The following is a 22,210-nucleotide window of genomic DNA, read 5'->3' on the forward strand; positions in this document are numbered from 1 at the left end:
GAGTTTTTAACATCTCTGAAACTGGGATGTAACTTATAGTTTAATTGGCTGCCCTTTTTCTTTCTTAATGGATTATAAAATAATGGTATATTATCTCAAAACTGGCTGTGCCCTGCATTCCATGAAATAGGACAGTAGTCTGGTTTCTTTACTCTTTGCAAAGAGATGAGAAGGTCTGTGAGAGTCCCAGGGACCAAAGACTGAGAACACACATCACTGAGGGCAAAAGGTCTTCCGGGGTCTGGCACGCTGAGGTGGAAGCCAGAAGCATGACGGAATCTGAAGGCACAGGCTCTTCCCCAGCCTGGCGGCCTCTGGATCTGTCCCAGCTGCCCCAGTCCCACTCAGGGGGTAGCCCAAACTCCAGCAAGACCTTCATTTTTCTGGATCTGACTCTATGCTTCTGCTGATGTGGCCTGGGGTTCCTGGCTTCAGGCAGTCGGTCATAATGCTGACTGTGCTTGCAGCCATCTAAACCCCTAGTCTTTGTCCCAAGAAGAGAGTCTTGGGAACAACTCCAGAGACCCCCAGAGCCCTCTCCTCCCATGTGACTCCTACATCAAGCCATCCCTGGACCCTGTCTCAACTGTTCTGGAAGACCAGCACTGAGGATACATCCTCCAGGCCTCACCCAAGTCCTCATGCTGCAGGTGCCTCTTTAAACCCTCCAGCCTGGTGACAGCAGGCTGGCCAGATTATCATACTATCTACATTCCACTGTAACATATATTACATACAGCCACATCTTTATAGAAATAAAATGTCTATCACATATAAAATTTCAAAATACAGAAAAAAGAAAACAAAATTTTGCCATCTAGTGATAACCAACCAGCTTGATGTGTGTCTTTCTGAATATTTTTCTGTATTTACATTTGTGTAGATCTATTCTTTCCTCATTTTCAAACCAAAATGGGCTCATAGCACACACTGCTCTTTTCCCTATTTGCACACCTCCCTCTACATAGACTGGTTTCTTCCCAGTGACCTCACGGTGCTCCCCTATCCTCCATCCCTTCACCTGGCAGCTCTCTACAGTGCCTCTTGGTCAGGTCCCTGAGGCCTGATCAGGGTGCCCAGCCTCTACCAGGATGCAGTGCTTTTGGCCTGATGGGTTCCTATGGACACTTGTCCCCCCTTCCTTGGGACAGAGCTGTGACTGGATCGTAATTGCTCTCAGGGCCTCCTCAAAGCAAAGCCGTTCCCCAGCACAGAAATACTCTTGAACCCTTAAATCAAGGGGTGTGAGGTGAATGGAGGCTGTCTGTCTCTGCTGGATTTGACTGTAGATCTTTCAAAACAGGCCGGACGTTCTCCTGGACCCAGATGCTGCCCTGGTGTTTCCCTAACCCCTGGGGACTCCAGATATCACAGTAAACAACAATGAACAGGTGCCTGGCATTTTATAGTTCATGAAGTGCTTCCATGCTTTCTACCCAATTTTAAGACTCACAACCGCTGCAAACATTAGGCAATTATCTCAATTTTATACGACTGAGGCTCAGAGAAGTGGGGCAATTTACCCAATGGCCTTTCTTCCCCTTCAGAGTCTGGCCAACTCCAAATCCCACTAACAACCTGGCCCAGCCATCACCTCCTCCAGGGAGCCTCCTTAACTCCCACCCCACCCCAGGCTGCATTAGGTGCCCCTCCTTGAGAGCCCACAGCTCCACGGCTTCCCTATCAGAACTGAGCCCCTGACCAGGCTGTGCGCCCTTGAAGGCAGCGATGAGTCTGGCTTATCTCCATCCTTACTCCCCAGGCATAGTAAAACCTCAATAGATGGCTGCTGGGTTGAAGATTGTTACGATTATTAAGGCAGGAAATGCTCTGCCCACTTTATGGAAGAGGACAGGGGGCATAAAGAAGGGACAGGACTTGCCTACAGAGCATGTCAATGGCCAGGTCAGGTCTCCCTCCTCAGAGGTGTGGGCTCTTTTGTTCCACTGTGTCCCTTGTTTGTAATCTTGGACTCCAAGCCACTGCCTGAGGATCATTTCCATCTCCTCTTGCACTGGCTGGGCCTCCCTGGTCGAGCCAGGTTATGAAGGGGAGCGTCGTAGAGGGGGCTCTGGCTGGGAAGGCTCAATCCCCCAGCCTGGGCCAACACCCTGGGGTGGCCCCAGGAGCAGCAACAGTAGTTGGCTCTCCACTACTGTGCCACGCCCTGTGCCAGAACTTTCCATCTACATCTCCCCTTCCTCCTGAAGCTGGCACCATTATGATGCCACTTTGCAGGTGGGGAGGGAAAGACCCCGGCTGAGGCTCACCCAGTGGCCGTGCTGGGATCCAAAGCCAGGGCTGCATCCCTGGCAGCAGGCGGCCCCAGGGCTTTGCTGGCACCGGAGCCAGAAACAGTCAGAGTACAAGAGACAAGTCCCAGGGGGCCTGCAGGCTTGGCAAGGTCCCGAACTCTCCCTCCCCACCCCTGGCTGCCTCCCACCCAGGGCCTGCTGGAGGGCTGAGACTCTTGGGCCCAGAGAACACAGGCCTGCCCTGGAAGTGCCCAGCACTCTGTATGGGCAGGGTCATGGCACTTGCCAGCCCCCTGCTAGCTCTGGGCTCAAGGCCAGGCTGGAAGCAGCTGTCACATCAACCCTACAAATTCTCAGCTCCCTGTTTCTTCTTAGAATAAGACCTCACATATCTGCTCCCAACTGGTTGAGAGATGCTGAGCAAGGTGCCACCTTTCACTGGGCCTTACTTTCCCTATCTGTGAAAGGATGCTGGGGGTGGGGTGAGTGCAGGGTGGGGGGGGTGTCTCAATGGAACCCACCAACTGACATTCCAGGTTTGGCTACAGGCAACACAGCGCGGTGATTAAGACCCTGAACACTGGACCCAGATGACATGGGTCCAAATATATGACCCTGGGCGAGCTGCCCAACTTCTCTGGGCCACAGTGTCCTCATCTGAAAAATGGGGATAATAGTAGAAAAAGAAACCCAAGTAAATATAGTAAAATATTTATATTGATTATCTAAGATAAAAAGAGATGTGATTTATTTTCTGTTTTCCTCTCTTTTTTCTACATTCTCTATTATCATCAAGTACTTAGAAAAAACAAATATACTTTCTTTGTAAATTAACTTCATTGAGATATAATTTACATACAATACACCCATTAAAAATAGTAAGTAATAGTATCTATTCTATAGATTCCTTTGAGGATTCGATGGGCCAGTGTATGTAAAATCTTAGATGGCGCCTGGAGCATAAGAAGTGCGATTAAGTATTTGTTAAATAAATAAGCCCAAGACCAGCCTGGCTTCCTCCTCTTCCTACTCACCTGGCCTGGACCCCTACCTCACCCCCCGCACCAAGCTTGACAGATCCTCTGCCCCCTCGTTCAATGGTTTACGCTGCCTGGGTCCAGCCTTATCATCCCAGGCCTGGACTATTTCCACAGCCCTCTCTCTGTACCGCAGAGGAATCGCACAAACACTCAAATGTGGGGACTTCCCTGGTGGCGCAGAGGTTAAGAATCCGCCTGCCAAAGCAGGGGACACGGGTTCGAGTTCTGGTCCGGGAGGATCCCACATGCCGCAGAGCAACTAAGCCCGTGCGCCACAACTACCGAGCCTGCGCTCTAGAGTCCGCAAGCCACAACTACGAAGCCCGAGTGCCACAAGTACTGAAGCCCACGCGCCTAGAGCCCGTGCTCCGCAACAAAGAGAAGCCATCACAATGAGAAGCCCGCGCACCACAACGAAGAGCAGCCCCCACTCACCGCAACTAGAGAAAGCCCGCGTGCAGCAACAAAGACCCAATGCAGCCAAAAATAAAAATAAATTAAAAAAAAAAACACTCAAATGTGGCCATGCCCATAACTTGTTCAAAAGCCTTCCATGGCTCCCACTGCCCTTGACTAAAAGCCCTAGCTCCTCTATGAGACCCTGTTTCAGCAAGTTACTTAAACTCTCTGTACCTTTGTCACTTAAACTCTCTGTACCTTTGTCCCTTTAACTGAAGAAGAGATATACAAGTAGTACCTCCCTCAAACTTACAGGAGTCCATCATGTTGTACGAGACAGGGTACACAATCGGACCGGCGGCCTCTCTCACCTGTCTCCTCTTCCCTCGTGGCAATCTTCTCATCTGCTCTTCCTTCAACGTGTCAGGTATGGTCCTACCTCAGGGCTTTTTTCTTGGCACTGGTTGTTCCCTCTCCCTGGACGGCTCTTCCCCAGGAATCAGCCAGCTCACTCCCTCACCTCCTTCAAGCCTTTGCCCAGAAGTGATTCTCAGTGATTCCCCTCACATACACCCTACTTGAAACCACAACCCCTCCTTCCATTCCCCCTCACACACTCAAAATATCCTATGTTTTATTCGCTCCATCTCATTTATCACCACCTATTGTACTTAGTGTTTATTGTCTGTCTTTTTTTCCTATTAGATTGTAAGCTCTTTTAAGACAGATTTTTTATCTTTTTGGTCTATTTTGTTTACTGTCAAGAACGCCCTTCCCCCCAATACCTAGAAGATACCTAGCGCAATGCAGGTGTTTAATAAATGAAAGGCTGAATGATTACATGAATGACTGTGAAGCACTTAGGACAATCAGGCAGGTGGTAAGTACTCAATAAATGTTAGCTTATTATTATTGTTGTTGTTGTTGTTATTGATTCTTTGAGGTGAGGCTCCCATGTCCTTCTTACTTGACTTCTCCAAGCTTATACAGTAATCACACTGTACTAGTCCCCACCGCACCCTGCCAATCTCTCAATTATGGTAAGGAGCACAGTGCTTTTTAATTATATCTTTTTCCATTTAGGCTGAACCAAATGGCCATTTCTTGTAAGTCAAAAACAGCCAGATATTGGCCATTTCACATATGACCTAATACGTTTCGCATGGCAGCCTGCAGGCCCTTGGGAGGTACCTCAAGGCCTAATACACAGTCAGTGCTCAGTAAATGTTTGTTCACCAACTCCTGGCCCTTCATAATAGGTGTGATTGCTAAACACCTCCAATCTGTTCTGAAGAAGGCAAGGCACACCCTATAGACGTAACATAATAAATGGAGGATCTTGCTGAATTATTTTCCAATCCTCCTGAAAAATCTCTGTCCCCTGATATTTGGTAAAGAGGATAAAAACAAAAATACAGTAGGATCTAAAATAATCCAGGTTCTGGAACTTCCCTGGCAGTCCAGTGGTTGAGACTCCATGCTTCCAGTGCAGGGGACATGGGTTTGATCCTTGGTCCAGGAACTAAGATCCTCCATGCCAAGGGGCACGGCCAAAAAAAAAAAATCCAGGTTCTGGCCATTTGGAGATAACAAAGGTCTAAGGCTGAGGGAAGCCCCTTCCCCTAGCTAGCTGCTTGCCTCTAAGGGGATTCATTTAATGATGGGGGAGGGAGACTGCAACAATCTTTGGTTATCCCTGTGTTCACTGCTCCTTCTAATAAAGGCTTCCTCTACAGAGGTTTGCTAAGTCTAGAATGTGGGTTGTCAGAGTTCAAAGAAATTCAGCAATCACTGAATCTACCCCATTTCACATATAGGGTAAGTGAGGTACAGAAAGGGGCAGGGATTGACCTAAGGTCATTCGGTGGGGTAGAGGAAGAGCTCATCCTGGAATCTAGGCTGGCAGGAGTCTCATTGCTTTTCCTCTGGACCACACTGCTCCTGCGCTGGCCAGACTCTGGACATGGAAGCTTTAGTATCACTATTATTAAAGGTGTACTTTTTAAATGAAATGTTTATTAAGCCTCAGATAAAACACCAAGAGCTTCTTCACCATAATATAACTTCTTGCAAATAACAGCACTACACTCGTCTCTCTCTATAATTACTTCCTTAGGGTAAAGTCCTTAAATTAGAATTCTAGGGTCAAAGGGAAGTTAGGATCATTTTCATGGACTTTTGTAACAAACTGCCAGGTTGCTCTGCAAAATTAAATGCTACCGGAGAATCCCTATAGCTTTGCCAGCATAGACGTTTATCCTTTTATATTTATTTCTGCTAATTTTATAGGAATAAATACAGATTGCTTTCATTTACTATGTGGTATGTGTTTCCAAACACACACACACACACACACACACGCACACTCTAGTTCTGGAATCAAGATCGCTGGGCTTGGTTGCTCATCTGCTGTGTGACCTTTGACAAGTCACATCCCCTCCAGGGATAGGGGATACCTATCTGTCAAATGAGGGGGTTGAATGAGATGATTTCTTAAGATCCCTTGCAGTTTAGATATTCCATAATTCCATGGTGCATTTTAAAATTATTGGCATAGGATGACTTGTTAATAACCAGAATTTGCTATACCTCTAAATCAAGGCCTAAATAGCTTGGACTAGTAGAGCAGGAAAACAGAGCCCAGATTATACGCAGGTAGAGATGACAGGAGACATAGGTAGCACTTAAGCCTGTGGGTCGGAGCTATGCTCAAGTGACAGCACATATACTTAGTCTGCTTTTACGACGGGATAATAACACTCGTTTGTGGTCTAGCTTCAAGTTCTGTGCAGCTCCACCATGGCCAGAAGGTAAGGTCATGCTCACTCTACTTCGGCCCTAGAGTCCCAGACTTGCAGTCAAAGGCAGCTCACCCCCAGCAAGTGCTCATCCAGCCTCTGCTCACAACCTCTGAGGACACAGTGCTCACTACCTGCCCTGGCAATGCCTCCCTTCTTTTGGCTGTAAGAAAGCTCCCGGGTGAGGGGCAGGTCACGAGGGGGGACAAGAGAGACCAGAAGGCCCAGTCCTGATTCTCAGAAACTACTCCCTCAATCAGGGCAGGCAACAGAAGACAGGGAAGAACACGCATGGGCTGGAAGGTCTGGAGAGGGGCTCCTCTGGCTCCTTCTCTCACTCCAGACCTCTAAGGTAGCTGCTAACCCAAGGGTACAGGGGACACATTCCAGTGCTGATGACAGTGGGTTCTGAATAATCCCCAGGCTGACTACTGCCTGCTCTGGGGCAGACACCTCAGCTCCCTCGTCTTGCCTTTGCTCCCTAAGGCTCTGACAGGAGAAACAATGCTGGATCTGGGGCTGTTTAGCCCTGAGGTAAACTGATTTAAGGGACCAGATGATTGCCTCGGGGTGGGGGATGGAGGGGTCAGATGTTGTCTGTGTGCTCAGAGCAGGACTAGTAGATTCTAGCTCTGTTTACAGCTAGTGAGATTCCCATAACAAGGGGTGTGCAATGGGACAGCAGGACCTTCCAAAGGAGATCTGACCAAGGGGCTGGGTCAGATGCCAGAGGTCTTCTTCACCCAGAGAGCCTGGAGCCACAGTCCCTCAGACATCTGCTCTGTCCCAGACCGAACCCCACTCAGACATGGCTCTCTTGGCACTGTAGCCCCTCTGGGGTCCGTGTGTGGACAAGCCATCCCTATCACACCAGGCTGGGACGTAGAGCTGGGCGTCAGCACTGGTGGGGAAGGGATGGGGAAGAGCATGTTCCACACCATTCCCTAAATACAGGTGCCTGCATGGGTCTGGTCTAGGCAAGTCTGTGGCCGAGGGCCCCACCACCTCCAACCCAGGGCTCCCCCAGCCCCAGACCGGGAGGCAGACTTGGCAGGCAGACTCTGACCGCCCCACCCTGCATGCCCAGACCGGCTTGATAGGGACTTGGGGGTGTCCCCCCGCTTCCTGTTTCCTGTACAGGGAAGCTGAGGCCCAGCAGGTTGCTCAACCAGGAGAGGGAAGAGGTCTTGACACAGGTCCCGCGAGGCACCCAGGCCACTAATGGGGGGACTGTCGGGACCGACTCGCCACAGCCAGCATAAGAGGCCCTCACTGCGGGTGGGCTGTGCAGACAGTACCCATCCAGGCCCCTCGCCGTCGGGACGCTGGAGCTTGAGGCGGCCCCTCCCAAGAGCCCAGCGAGGAAGGGGCCACCACTGGGCCCGCTGTCCCGATGGGGAAACTGAGGCCTGGAGAGGAGCAGTGCTTTGTGCAAGGTCACGCAGAGGGGCTGGAAGCCAGGTCCCCCGAGCCCCGCCGGGTCCCCTGCGGTGCGCCGAGCCCCAGCATCCCTCCCCGGGCGCTGCAGCCCAGAGGCGCAGCGCGCACACATCGCACAGACAGGGAAGGTATGGCCGGTGGCTCGGGGCCGCCCTACCTTGATGACTGCCGCGCAGGTGGCTGCGGCGGCGGCGTCCGGCTCCGGCTCCGGCTCCGCGCTCCTCGCCGCCCGCCGAGTCCCGGCTCCCAGCGCCGCCTCCTCCCTCCCTAAGCACGGCAGGCGGGGCCGGTGGGCGGGGCAAGGGCCGGCACAAGCCCCGCCCTCGCGCTCCGCGAGCCCGCGGGGCAGCCACTGCTTCCTCACGATCCTCGCCGCGCTCCGGGCCCCCCGGGGCTGGTCTCGGGGCGCGCACACGCGCACAGAACGGGCGCGTACACCGGCGCGCACTCGCCGCAGTGACTGGGGCGGGCTGACCCGCGCGACCAAACAGAAGCTGGGGGCAGTCACACTCTCCTGCCTTCACGTCCCGCCGCTCCCTCGCTGAGTGGCTTGGAACAAGGGACTCGACCTCCCGGAGCCTCAAGTTTCTCCCTTGGTGAAATGGAAACAGTAACCGTGTCTGCCTCAGAGAGCTGTTTGAAAATTAGATGAGACGATCTAATTTACCCCGCACGGCAAAGTGCGCGCGCAGAGCCCGCCACGGGAGTAGCGCTTGGTGAACCTGGGCTGGTAGAGTAATTCCTGAGGCTTCCCAATCCGCCGGGAGGAAGAGGGCAAGAGGGCCGCTGAGTATCGGGAGGAGGCCCTTCTTTCTCTCAGTAGCCAGGAGGGGGCGCTGCTGCCCAGTCTCGCCGGCTTTGGGGTCCAGACTGCTAGGCAATGGGGCGGAGATGGGTAGATCCAGCCGTTCAGTAATACCACCACCTAACACTTAATGAACCCGGCACAGTTCTAGGCACCTTAATTGAATCAGCGTACTTTACCGTCACACAAGCCTATGAGGTTATCTATTACCTATCTTACACATAAGGAAGCTGAGGCGCAGAGGGGTTATCTCACTTAAGATCACACAGGTAGTAATTCACCCCTAGGCAGCGTGGCTCCCAAACCCAAGCTTATAAACACTCTACCACACCACCTCTCTTGTGAAGAGCTCTTTGTTCAGTGGTGTATCTCTAGGGCCTAGAACAGTGCGTGGCTCAGTGTTAGTTCACCTGAATGTCTTAATTCACCTAGTGCTTGGGCAAGTAACTCTGGTGCAGTTCCTACGCCCTTGCACTCTCACACATCTATGCCTTTGTTCACACCGTCCTTTCTGCCAGGAATTCTTTTACCTCCTCATTTCCTGTCTTTTTTTTTTTTTTGATTTATTTATTATTTATTTTTGGCTGCATCGTGTATTAGTTGCGGTATGTGGGATCTTCGTTGAGGCATGATGGATCTCTCATTGCGGGCGGGCTCTTCGTTGTGGTGCGCAGTCTCCAGGGCGCATGCGCTCTGGGGCTCTGTAGTTGTGGTGCGCGGGTTCCAGAGCACGTGGGCTCTGTAGTTTGCAGCACGAGGGCTCTAGTTAAGGCACGCGAGCTCAGTAGTTGTAGTGTGCGTGCTTAGTTGCCCCATGGCATGTGGGATCTTAGTTCCCTGAGCAGGGATCGAACCCACATCCCCTGAATTGTAAGGCAGGTCCTTTACCACTGGACCACCAGGGAAGTCCCTCCTACTTTTTTTTGCGGTACGCGGGCCTCTCGCCTCTCCCATTGCAGAGCACAGGCTCCGGACGCGCAGGCGCAGCGGCCATGGCCCACGGGCCCAGCCGCCCCGCGGCATGCGGGATCCTCCTGGACCGGGGCACGAACCCGTGTCCCCTGCATCGACAGGCGGACTCTCAACCACTGCGCCACCAGGGAAGCCCCCTCCTACTGTCTTTTAAACAGACTCATCCTTCTTTCCAGGGTCGGTACCAATGTACCTCCCCAGCACGTCGTCCTAGATCCCTGTGGATGTGCCCTCCCAGGGTTGTATCTGCATCTTACCACTCTGTGCCATGACGGTAGGTGGCTGGGGTGTGTTTGGGGGAAGGCTGGTTTGACAGGGACCTTTCTGGGGGCCATGGACATATGGACCAGTGGGCTAGAGGGGAGGCCATTAGAGGCCTCTGCAATAGACACAACCTGGGACTCTTCCTAGAGATGCTGTGTGTATATGTGTGTTCTTTATTCTCCTGTCCCTTCCATCCCCCTAACCCTGGTCCATTTGATGAAGGCTACCCACTGACCATCTGAATTGCACATATGGGTAAACTGAGGCCAGAACGGGGATGACCTATCCAGGGGTCCCTAGCTAGGAAACACACATAGGTCTGGTTCCAAAGTTGGGCCCATCTGCTAGCACCTTCTATTGCGCCTTATTGCTGATTGAGATGAGCCAGAAAACCAACACCTTCCTGTGTCAGCATGGCCTTTGTTTAATCTGCCGTGTGTGGGTAAATTTCTTGTGGGTGACCAGAACATGTCTGTGTGTCTGTGTGTGCGTGAGAGGGTGGCAAGTTCTCCTCTACCTGCCCAACATGGAGTTTTCTGTACAATATGGTCCTGTGCCCATGGCAGATTGAACTGAGAAATAATGAGGGGACAGCAGCACCTGGGTGGTGAGGTTCTGAACATGGGGGAGAGGACCCTGAACACAGGTATTCTGTAAAAGTGAATGTGCATCTCCCACTTTAGGGTGGGGGTCTTCCATAGTGCCCTCCCTCCTGTTTTGAGGAGCCCCTTTATTCTTGGGAATATTGCCCCAGGAAGTTTCCCTGGGAAATTCCTTTCCCCTAGAGAATGGAGCATGGGCCTGAGCTCGCTGGGGGCCTAGTTGGGAGAGGGATGCTTTGAGCTAGAGGGCCCACCACCTGGGGTAGGGAGGTGGAGCTGGGAGGGATCAGATCCTCCAGCCTGGGAAAGCAGCAGCCCCTGGGGATGGGGGCGACAGCTGTGGTGCAGGGCCAGGAACCTGACACCAGGGGTGGGCCCCAAACGCCTTTCAGGAAGAGCTGAGGGAGGGTGGGCAGGCTCCCTGGGAGCAGCTGCACCCCAGACATTCTTGGGGTTCGGCCACCCCCACCAGTTCCTGCTACAGCCTCCCTGTCAGGTAGATGTTTCTTCCTTTCATTTTCCTTTGCCTGGAGCTATCCCCATAGGACCTACACCACTCAGGAGGCCATAGGCTAGACTTGTCCTTCCCCCTGGGGGAGGTGTTCTAGGATCCAGAGAAGGTGCCTTGAGTTTGGAGGAGCCCTCCCTGGTTTTGCAGTTAGCAGCCTCTAAGGCTTGAACATGGCTTAACCACTCAGTGACTGTGTGACTCTAGGCAAGTTAGTTAACCTCTCTGAGCCTTGTCTCCTCATCTGTAAACTGAGCTTGGCCTGGAGTGAGCACGTGTTGTAAGACAGGCAGTTCACATTCTTGCTCTGGCTCCAGCTCCCGGCTCCAGGGCTGGAGGCCCCCTAGTCAGTCCTGATTGCCTGTGGTCCCCAACCCTGTTGGTGTAGCACAGTACCCACGCCCTACAACAGGCTGAGTGTGGGACCCAGCGCTCAGGTGATTCTGTGGTGCAGCCAAGTAGGAACCAGAGGTGACCCAGTGCTGGTCAGCTGCAGAGTACCACCCCTCTCAGTGGGGGAGGAGGAGGGGGGTAGATACCCAGCTTTGGGCAGAGTTTCTCCTCTGCCTGGGTGTGTGAGTGGGAAAGATGGAGGGGGGGAAGACAAGTGGAGGAGGGGAGAGATGAGAGAAGGTGGAGAGGGGAGAGGTTGGGGGTGGGCAGAGGAAGGGGAGAGAAGGGGGGTGGCAGGCGGGAGGGGAGAGGAGGGTGCCCTCTAGCCAGCAGCCCCGGTCTGAGCTGGGATTGCTTGCTGTATTTTTGCTGAGGAAGGAATTTGATTTTTAAGGCTAGAGTCAGAGGGACCAGCTGGACCTAGTCTCTCCTGGAGCCTTGGGCCTTATCTAGACCTCAAGGCCCTCGTGGTGACATTTTCTTCATGGAAAGGGTACTCACTGCCCAAGGCTGGATTGACTCTGTGCCAGGCACCAGGCTCAGCACCAGCGTCATCTCCTTTCATCCTCCTGGAGTTCCAGGAGGCCAGAGCCCTTGTCTCTTTGGTGATGGCCCTGAGGCTTACAGCCTGTTGGGGTGTAGCCAGGACGCCCCCCAGGCTGCCCTCAGACCACCATCATGCTTCACAGTTACTGTTTGGTGGTGAAAGGACCTCAGCAGATGAAAAAAGTTTAGCAAAAATGAGAAAGGCCATCAAATCCTGGTGAAGCGTGTTCACAGGAAACTAGGCTGCCCAGCAGCCCTCGTAAATGTGGGAGGAAAGGAACCCTGAGGGTCCCCACCCCAGGGCTGGGGGGGAGTGCTGGGAGGGAACCAGGTGTCTGGTGTGCCAACCCCTCCCTCAAGTTCACACCAGTGGGCGACAGAAGGGCCTGTCACTGGTCCCCAGCAATGGGTGTGGCCGCCCAAGCCCTGACAAGAGCCTCAGATCAGAGCAGGAGGTCTCCCTGTGGGAATCCCCACCCCAGCCCTTCATAGCACAGATGGCTGAGCTCAAGGCTATCCCGGCACAGGCACAGGCTTTGCTGAGAAATGAGCTGCCGAAATCACTTGTGCAGCCTCAACCCCCTGCCTTGAGGGGAATGGGGGAAGCCTGTCTGCTGAGGAAGGGCCTGGAAGAGCCCAGAAGAACTGGAGCTGAGTTCTGCACAAGCCAGTCCTGACTGGGCAACGGGCTGCAGGCTCTGTCCGTCTCACCACCTGTTCCTCTCCCTCCCAACCGCCCAGTTTTCAAAGAGGCGAGTTTTCTTGCCCCAGACTCTGAATTTGGTGGTGGGAGATCAGAAGTTGGGTAGCTAACCCCGGGCTTTCAGCCCCTACACCAAGTTCCTCTTGGTAGTGGACAGGGGTTTCCCTGGGAACACCCTCCCCACCCGCTGTCCCCCTGATGGGCTGTGAGGAGAAAGGCGAGGGCAAGTGCAAGGCTCAGGATACAGGCCTTGGAAGGTGGGAGTTCAGAACTGGAACAAAGGCCCAACCAGGACTGGAGAGGCGCTGTTGCCCAGAAAGACGGAAGCCCTAACTGCACAGCTTCTCCAGGAACCAGGACCGGCCCTGCAGAGATGCCAAGAGAAACAGCAGCCAGGGACGTCCCGGGCTGGGAAGGCCCTAGTGGTGGGACACTCTGGAGCCCTGGGCCCGCCCAGGAACGACTGGTTACTGAGAATCGTTTAGGTTCCAAAGCTTGTGAACTATTTCCAATATTTACACTGTCATACACAGACAAAACTTAGAGAGTGTTCACGGTTACCCTATAAAGACAGCACTCTTGCTTGTCTGGGTGCTAAAATGCTCTGCAGAGGAAGTGAGGAGGGGTGTATCCTGGGTGTGTGCTCATGAGGAGGTAACCCAACCAATGGTTTCAGGAGCCAATGTTCCAATGGGGAGACTGAGTCCCAGAGAGGGGAAGGGACTCGCCCAGGGTCACATGGTGATGGGGCTCAGCGGGGCCTAGACCACTGCTCCATGGCTGTCCCCCTGTGGGTCTGCCAGCCAAGGGCGAGAAAGGCTTTGGGGAGGGCAGGTAGCCAAGTCAGGGCTCCGCCTCTCCCTCATCCTCGCTGGTGCAACCCTCGGGCACTGCAGGGCCCTGGGCTGCCCGGGTCTCCAAGTACTTGGCCTTGAGCTGCTCCAGCTCGTGCAGCTCAGCCTCCAGCCGCTCCCGGTGGGCCATCCGCAGCTGGCGTAGCTGTTTTATAGGAAAGGGGTTCATGTCGTTGAAGGCGATGTTCATCAGCTTCCTGGGGGGAGAGCACAGTCACAGTCACCGGGTGTCCCAGGCACCCCTGCATTCATTCTGCTCATGCAGCTGAGGCCCCTTCCAGGGAGGAAACAGTAAATAGGAAGACAATTTCCACCCAAAGTGACAGGTACTGAGGCAAGAGGAAGCTTAGCACTGTGGGAGCTCTAACCCAGAAAGGAAAAGTTGGTCAGGGAAGGCTTCGTGGAGGAGGGGACAGTGAGCTGAGTTTTGAAGAATGAGTACAGGTAGGCCAGGCAAAGATGGTGGTGGTGGAAGTGGCAAGGAGGCATTCTAAGTAGAAGAACCTGCAATGCCAGAAGCCCAGAGATGGAGGTTGTCCTAGGAACTCAAATAATTCTGTTTGGCAGGATCATAGGGCATGGGTGTTGGGGGCAGGAGAAGGTGGGCAAGAAATGAAACAGCACGGAGGCCCTGCATGCTGTGTTAAGGGGGCAGACAGACGCCAAGGCAGTGGAACGTCCCTGAAGATTTCTAAGCTGCAACGGAGGATCAGAATCGCTAATGAACCTACCTTTGGAAACACCAGCCCCCTCTCTGCTCTGTGTCCCGGAGGGATGCATGCGGGGTGGGTACGGTGGAGGGGCAGGGTGGCCCAGGAGTGCGTTCTCACCGACTGTTGCAAATGGTCTTGGTGAAGAAGCGCAGGTACTGGTAGATCTCCAGGCCATCCTGCAGCCTCAGGATCTCCTCCTCGTTGTACTTGAAGATGGCCAAGGCATAGCGGAACACCACCTGGGGGGTAAAGTGGGGGCTCAGGGCGGGGCACAGGGAGCCAGGGCAGGGAGTCCCCAGCAGGAGCAGAACCCACACCCCCAGGCGCTGTGGAAGGCCCTGGACAGGCTGCAGAGGTTGAAGGCCTGGAGGAAACGTGCGGGGCAACACCAAGGGGGGGTGGACTGGAAATCCCACAGGGGAGCACAGCTTGGAATCTGGGGATGGGGAGCGTCCTGGGACCCTGGGCCAGGCATTGCCCCTGTTGGACCCAATGGCGGGTAACACTGTCTTTACATGGGGCTCCAGTAGGAATCGAATAGAGACACAGATCCGAGGGCACTTGGTGAACTGTGAGGTCAGCCACCATGGGGAAACTGGGCGGAGGTCAGGGGAGGGCCTGCCCAGGGTCTCCTTGCGAGGTAAGGGGCAGAGCTGGGACCAGATCCAAGTGCCAGCCTCCCAATCTGGGGCTCAGTCCAAACAGGAGGAAGAGACGGCAGGTGATTGAGGGGCAATGGACAGAACAGCGATGCGCCTCCTGGTCATGCTTGTGCCTCCGCTCCAGGGAAAGGGAATCCCCCCAACTTTAGGACGCATCTTCAGAGGCAGAAGCACCACTTCCCCTCAGGAGTGCAAAGTACTTGAGTTTACAAAGCCACGCTCCCAGGAGAGGTCCTCCATGGCCCTGACAGGTGGGCTCTGTCCTCCCACTGTCCAGGGGCAGAATCGAGACCCAGAGGATGCAGGGACTTGCCCAGGACACTCCTGCTCATACCACCCCCCCGCAGTGCCCTACCTTGGTGCCCTCGTAGAGGAAGGCGTCCCAGACCTGGAGGAGGATGTTGCTGATGAGACTGTCTGCGAAGACTACGAGGAGCCAGTTGAAGGTGACGAAAGACAGGTCCACACGGTGCTGCCCCAGGTGGGCCATCAGTTTGGGCAGCTTCTCCAAGAGGAGGTCCTGCAGCACTCGCTGGTCCACCTGCAAGCCAAGAGAGGGCCCGTCAGCTGCTGCCCTGTGGAGGGGGCTGCCTCCGTCCGGTCCACCCCTGCACACCCGGCTGGTCCACACACGGCCCCAGGCTGCTCCCAGTGGGTCCTGCCCCACCTGGGGGCACAGAGCGCCCGGAGAAGCTAGAGCCCAGCCTGGCCGGGAGACAGGTCGCTCCACTGGTGAGCAGCCTTCCAGGTTGGAGCTTTGATGCAGAGGTCTCTGTGGACTGTAAGTTCTTGGCCAGTGGAGTTTTGGCTCCTTTGTCCCCCAGGCTTGTATTGGCTGACACCATGGCCGCTTCCCTACACCTGTTTTGGGACTGATGCACAAGATGCTCAGGGCAAGGTCCTGGGGGCCGGTGTTGGGGGAGCCACACCTGACATCAGGGGGCGATGCTGCTGGGTGATAGCTGCTAATGACCTCTTAGTGTGGTCACATCATACCTCTGTCCTTGTTTCACTGGACCCGGTTGGTCACTGCCCGCACTGGCTCCTTCCCTGCCCCAGGACACGGTTGTTCTGTGGCTGCACCCACTTCTGTGACAAGCCCGTTTTAGGGTCCTCTTGCTCTCTTTCTTGGAACTGCGGGTTTCTCAGCCCTCTCCCTCCATTTAAGTTTTCTTCCAGACTTAGCTCTTGCTGTGGCAAACACCCTCTCCCTTCCTTCCCTGCCCTGAACTCCAGGTCTGCTGTGCAGGCCAAGAGTCCAGCTCAAAACCTAGGGTAACTCACTGAATCTAAGATGACACTGAACCTACTGAAGGATGTACAGATGAACTGATATCATGTCTGAGGTTTACTTCAAGGTCATCAGAGTAGGAGGAGTGGGTGTGAGTATAGGTGAAAACAGTACGGGCCACCCTGTGTTGATAATTATTGAAACTAGGTAATGGATGCATGGAGGTTCATTACACTTTCTCTGTTCTTTTGTACATTTGAAATTTTCTGTACTCAAAACAAAAACACCATAGTATATTGGTTATACAACACACCTCAATTCCAGAGAGGTTAAAAAGTGAAAATAAAATATTTGTAAAGTGAAATATTTGTGTATCTCCCAGCCTGCCTTGCAACTAGAGGTGCCATGTGACACAATTCTGGCCAGTAAGATGTAAGCAGAAGTTGCTGGGTCCGGAAAGCTGTCTGAAAGGGAGCCAGTGCCTGTCTTTCACCCTCTGCTTCTTTCAGCCTAGACCATGGCCACAGTGCCAGAGAGGGTGCAGCCATCTCACGACCACGAGGTGACCAGCAGGAGGATGAAAGTCACATGGCAGAGCACTTAGCTGGAAGGAGCCTTCAGCTTTCTCATTATCTGAGAAAAATAACCGCCCGTTTAAGCCACTATTAGGTTGGGCCTCCCTGCCACACAGCAGAACACAATCCTTACCTGATTCACCACCTATTTCCTGATGACTCCTAAGTCTTGATCTTCATCTCTGATCTCTCTCCTTAGCCCTCCACCCAGGTGGGCATCCCAGAAGGAGGAAACAGTGTTGGGTGCTCACAGTAGGAAAGGAGGACAGGATGGGTGGGCAGGTAATGGCTTGGTAGGTTTTGGGGGGAGTGAGACAGTTCTCCCTGGGTAGCATCTCTCCATAAAGCAGATGCACTGATACAGCAAGAATGGGACAAGGGGTAAGGAGGGAGAGGCTGGAGGGTGGAGGTGGGAGGTCTGAAATGGTTTCGCATTTACACCTCTCAACAAGCCCAGGAAGTAGTGTTACTTCCATTCAAAAGCAGGCAAGCCTGAGGTTCAGAGAAGTGATGCCACTTGCCAAGGCCAGATGGCTGGTTTCTGAAGGGCTGGCTCTGAACACAGCTCCACCTGACTCCAGGGCTGGTCTGTGCTCAGAGGGCAGTGGAGGGGGTCATGAGATGATGGAGGTAGCTGTATTTCTCAGTAGGTGATGATACGTGTGTGTGAAGCGTCACTGTCACCTCCCATCCTCCCCGTCCCAACTTCCACCCTACCTGACCTCTGTTTTGAAATTCTTGACTGGCAAACACCAGTCAAAATCTAGTGACACTAGATTTTCTCCTCCTCCCCTCCATAGGATATCCACTGTTTCTAGTGATGTAATGTCCCCACTGGAATAACAACAGTCTATCGTGTGGGCAGGGCCCCAGCAATTCTCAAGGCCATCAGCTGACTGGAACGTCGCAGCAGTCCCAGTCCCAGGGTTATTGGCCCACTGTACAGAGGGAGAAATGGAGGCCTGAGAGATTCCTGACCTTTCCAAGATTCACTGACTTGTAGGAACAATTCAGGGGCACCAACCTGCATGGCCCCCAAGTCCCCTCCCTGCCCTGCTCACCTGGGATGCCAAGAGCGTCTTGCTGTAGTAATCAGCTGGCATGATGGTCTCCACAATGGCCACCAGACACCAGAAGGCACTCTCCTCCTCATCCAGGACCAGCAGAGCGATGGCCGCCAGTCTGGAGTGGGAGGGAAGGAGGCCTGGAGTGACCCACAGAAGTCACAACCAGGCAGCCCACGGCAGGGGTGACTCCCTGGGGGATGTCCTGCCCAACCCCACTCTCTAACCAGGCTGGTGTTCCTGGAAACTGGGGCGAGATGAACATGCTTTTGAAGAGGACTACCTAGGGGATTTCCAGAGCAATTGGGATCATCTTAGAGAAGGGCCTCTGGAGTCTTGTTGCTTCCTTGCTGGGTGACCGTGGGCAAGTTACTTAACTTCTCTGAGCTTCAGCCTCATAATAATCACAGGACTGTTGTAAGGATGAACAGAGTAAATACATGTTAACTGTCCAGCACAGTGCCTAACACGTAGTGCTTTATAAAGGTTAGGTATCCTCATCTTAATATTCATGGGCTTTGAGACCTTGGCAAGTGTGCTAACCTCTCTGTGCCTCACTTTTATTACCTGTCAAGTGGGGTTAACAGTATCCACCTCCCAGGACTGTGAGGCATTGAGAAGACAGACATACAGCATCTTGCTCACTGTCTGGCATGTACCAGGTGCTCAATACTCGGAATTCTTTTTCTCCTTTGCTTCCCCTCTCCCCTAGAGTTATCATGAGGCTCTAATGAGATCATGGATAAGAAAGAAGACAACCCACAGTGCTGAGCAGGGATGTCTGCCTGGAAGAAGCACTGTTTTCTCTCCTTCCTCCACCTCCCCTGGCAGGTCTTGTCCAGGGTGAATCCAAGAATACATTTCCCAAAATGTACTGGTCTCTCAAGATGCTAGGTGAGCACACGGTCCCATACTCAAAGATGTTGGGGAACACTGCATACTCTAGCCCCCTTTTAGAGGCTTATGATATACATATCTTAACAAAGCCTCTTAGAAATCTCACGTTAACAAAGCCCCACATGACTAATACAGGGCTGCCTAGTGGGGCTGTGCACAGTGCACCCGCTGAACACCCTCGGGGAGCTGCCGCTTTCAGCACGGGGCAGCCTCACACTCTCAATGGACTTAAAGAGCACATTTCATTGTCAGATATTGATGCTTCTCTGGGCTCTTACTCGGTTGGATTCGTGACCTCCGACATCTTCTGAGGTTCACACTTTTTTTTAATAAACAGGGTTTCTGAAAAGAAAAAAAGAAATCCTTTTTCTCTCCCTAGTGGATTGGGAAGGTATTTCTCTCCACTCTGGCTAAAGTATTGTTACAGACCGTCCTTAGTTTAGCTGAGTGGATGGAGAGAACAGTTACAGGTCTCCTGGAAATAGTAGGCTTTGGCCTCTCAGAGATGGGAAAGTGGGAAGGCCTACAGAGATTATTTAGCTCAGAGAGAGCAAATGGGATACACCAGCCAACACTCTCTTTGTCTATGCCCAGGGCAGACACAACTAATTGATCATGGTACTCTTTCCCACTGAGTCTGGAGGCTGCCTCAGAAACTCACAAGATAAGGCTCCAGGCAGCTACTTTCTGCTGGTCATCCCTGGCCATTGCAGAGACAGGAAAATCGAGGCCCACAGAGCAACAGTGACTTGTTCAAGGTCACACAATCAGTTGGTGGCAGAGGACTGCCAAAGTCCAGCCTGTTCTCTCTATCTTACCTCATTCCACTGTTCTCAGTCCAGGAGTGGGTGTCAGAATTAGCTTCGATTTCTGCTCACATTAAAAGGTCAGTGATTTGATGTGTGAGCCCGTTGATAACGTTCAGTGATTTATACTATTTTTAATTTTTGCACACAATCCTGAACCAGTAGGATAAAGCTTTTGTGTCAGAAAAGGAGGTTTAATCCTGCTAAGATTCCACCCATGGAAGGCCCTAAGCAAGGCCCAGGGCCTTTGGGAATGGATACCACTGTTTCTGAGAGTCCCAATAATGCCACTGGGGGCAAGGGTATGACACGAGCTCTGAATCCAGGAATGCTCTCAATATGCTTGGTGGGATACTCAGGACCCCTCTGGTGGAGGAGGCCAAAGGACCTTGTTTTTACTTCCATGAGCCTTGTTTCCAAATCATATTGCCCTTAACCTCTCAAAGACTGGTCTCCCTGAGGATGCCCAGGCCATAGGTTCTCATTTACAGTCACAAGGAGGTTCCTTGGCCTGTGCCTCAGTCTTTGGGCTTAACTCCTGAAGGACAGATCTGGGAAGCTGCCTCACCCTCAGCCAGCCTCTGCTTTCCGCCCTTGACATGTACCGGCCACCCCTTTCCTGACTCCTTCGCAGGTCCCCCTTCCTCTCTATAGGCCTTACCTGTTGGTGTTTGGAAATTTGTTAGGGCTACTGGAAATTTTAGATGTGTATTCCTCATGACTTTTTCACTTTTTGGGTGTGTTTTAATGCTACAGAAATAATAGCACAAACACAAGAATATCTGTGGCAGCATTCTTATAACCAAAAAAAAAAAAAAAAAAGAAGAAGAAGATGATTTACATACTTTATGGTGCATTTAGACAGTGGAAATTGAATCTCTGTTAAAAAGGATGCACCCGGGCTTCCCTGGCGGCGCAGTGATTGAGAGTCCGCCTGCTGATGCAGGGGACACGGGTTCGTGCCCTGGTCCGGGAAGATGTCACATGCCGCGGAGTGGCTGGGCCCGTGAGCCACGGCCGCTGAGCCTGCACGTCCGGAGCCTGTGCTCAGCAACGGAAGAGGCCACAACAGTGAGGCCCGCGTACCACAAAAAAACAAACAAAAAAAAGGATGCACCCAAGAGAAAGGAGAATATACATCCACACAAAGACTTGCCCAGGAATGTTCATGGCATTATTCATAATAGCCAAAAGGTAGAAACAATCCAAATGTCCATCAACTGGTTACTGGATAATCCAAGTATGGCACATCCATGCAATGGAATGCTGCTTGGTTAGAAAAAGAACAAAACACATGCTACAACCTGTACGAACCTCAAGAACATGCTAAGTGGAAGAAACTTGATGCAGATGACCACATATTTTATGACTGGTATATGAAATGTCCACAACAAGCACGCTCATAGAGACAGAAAGTAGATATGTGGTTGTTCAGGGCTGGGGGTGGGAATTGAGAGTGACTGCAAATTGGCACAAGGTGTCTTTTAGGGGTGATGGAAATGTTCTAAAATTGGATTGTGGTGATGGCTGTGCAACTCTGTGAATTTACTCCAGATCATTGAGTTGTACACTTAAAACCCGTGGGAAAAAAAAAAGGTCAGTGATGAGAGGCTGCTGGCACTCACTAGGGTCCTAGCAACTGCTCAGGGCTACAGCCAGACTCCAGCTGAAGACATTCAGGCCCAAGTAGGTCTGCAAAGGAGGGTGACGTAGGAAAGGAAAAACTACTTTAAATCCACTTATATTTTAGAGCGAAATGGATTTTAAAATTTTGCTCTGAATTTGCATTAAATCATTACTATGATATCTGTCTCCCTCTAAACAGGCTGGGTTTTTTGCATAAAAGCAGGTTCTGTCCTCGAGAAACCACACATGCAGTTCTAATAGGCGCCACTAGATGGCAGCACCCAGACAAGTGAAAGCGGCTGCACAAGGGCCTTTGAAAGAATACAATGCACTCTCCACATTTAAACAGGCTCTATTACAAATAATCTTCTATTTAAAGCAATAGTATGAATATCTGCCTAAATGCCAATAACTATAGCATTCAAAGAAAGAAGTAAAGAAATACCTCTGGTTTTGGTCTCAGCTGTTCCTATATACCCCTCAGCAACTTTTGGTGCTGCCTCTTTCCACATAGGGAGCGGCTTCTTTCCTTTCTACATGGCTTAACTTAAGATCCCCTCCTGCTTTGGGATCTTCCCCCTGCTCCTTCAGTATAGATTAGACTCCAAAGCCCATATGTGGCTAGCTCCATTCCTGCTCTCAAAAAAGGTTATATTTGATCAGGAAAAAAGGTTTCTGAGTGCCCTCAGCACATTCTCTGCTACAGCTCCTATTCTGAGTGAGCGCAGATGGTAGGAAGAACCAGGTCTGGGGTCCGGAGACCAGGGTTAGCAGCCCATGCATGGTGAGGCCCAGGCAGGTTCCTTAGCTTCTCAGACCCTCTCTTATCTCACCTGGCAATGGCGGGCACGAACGCTCACCTCGCAGGGTTTTCCCGAGGATTAGATGACATCAGGTATGTAAGTACCTGGCATGCAGGAGGCCCTCATCACGTCTTAGTCCTACCTGACCTTTGCACGAAATGTACAAATTATTCATACAGTCTCAGAGCTCCTAGCTCCCTTCAAATCTGATCTTAAAAAGAGGATTCAAAAGTTTTGTGCCTTCTGGATTTTAA

General features: G+C 52.4%; 2 protein-coding genes across 4 annotated transcripts in view; both read right to left on the reverse strand.

The window, feature by feature from the left end:
• CORO2A (coronin 2A) overlaps positions 1-8,519 on the reverse strand; it is a gene marked incomplete at its 3' end in the record, with an annotated part of 55,244 nt that extends 46,725 nt beyond the window's left edge. Inside the window, exon 1 of the mRNA XM_079926570.1 lies at positions 8,090-8,519. The remainder of the gene's footprint in view (positions 1-8,089) is intronic.
• Positions 8,520-12,822: 4,303 nt separating this feature from the next.
• The window catches only part of TBC1D2 (TBC1 domain family member 2), a 42,702-nt gene continuing 33,314 nt past the window's right edge, over positions 12,823-22,210 (reverse strand). For 2 of the 3 annotated variants that reach the window (XM_079926889.1, XM_079926890.1), the window contains 4 exons: positions 17,822-17,942; positions 15,310-15,495; positions 14,410-14,531; positions 12,823-13,776 (listed from right to left, as the gene is read on the reverse strand). In XM_079926889.1, coding sequence (XP_079783015.1) covers positions 13,569-13,776; positions 14,410-14,531; positions 15,310-15,495; positions 17,822-17,942 — 637 coding nt within the window. In that variant the 3' untranslated portion in view covers positions 12,823-13,568. The remainder of the gene's footprint in view (positions 13,777-14,409; positions 14,532-15,309; positions 15,496-17,821; positions 17,943-22,210) is intronic. The other variant, XM_079926891.1, reaches the window with a different exon arrangement.

This window comes from Stenella coeruleoalba, assembly GCF_951394435.1.
Source record: "Stenella coeruleoalba genome assembly, chromosome: 7".
Taxonomy (NCBI): domain Eukaryota; kingdom Metazoa; phylum Chordata; class Mammalia; order Artiodactyla; family Delphinidae; genus Stenella; species Stenella coeruleoalba.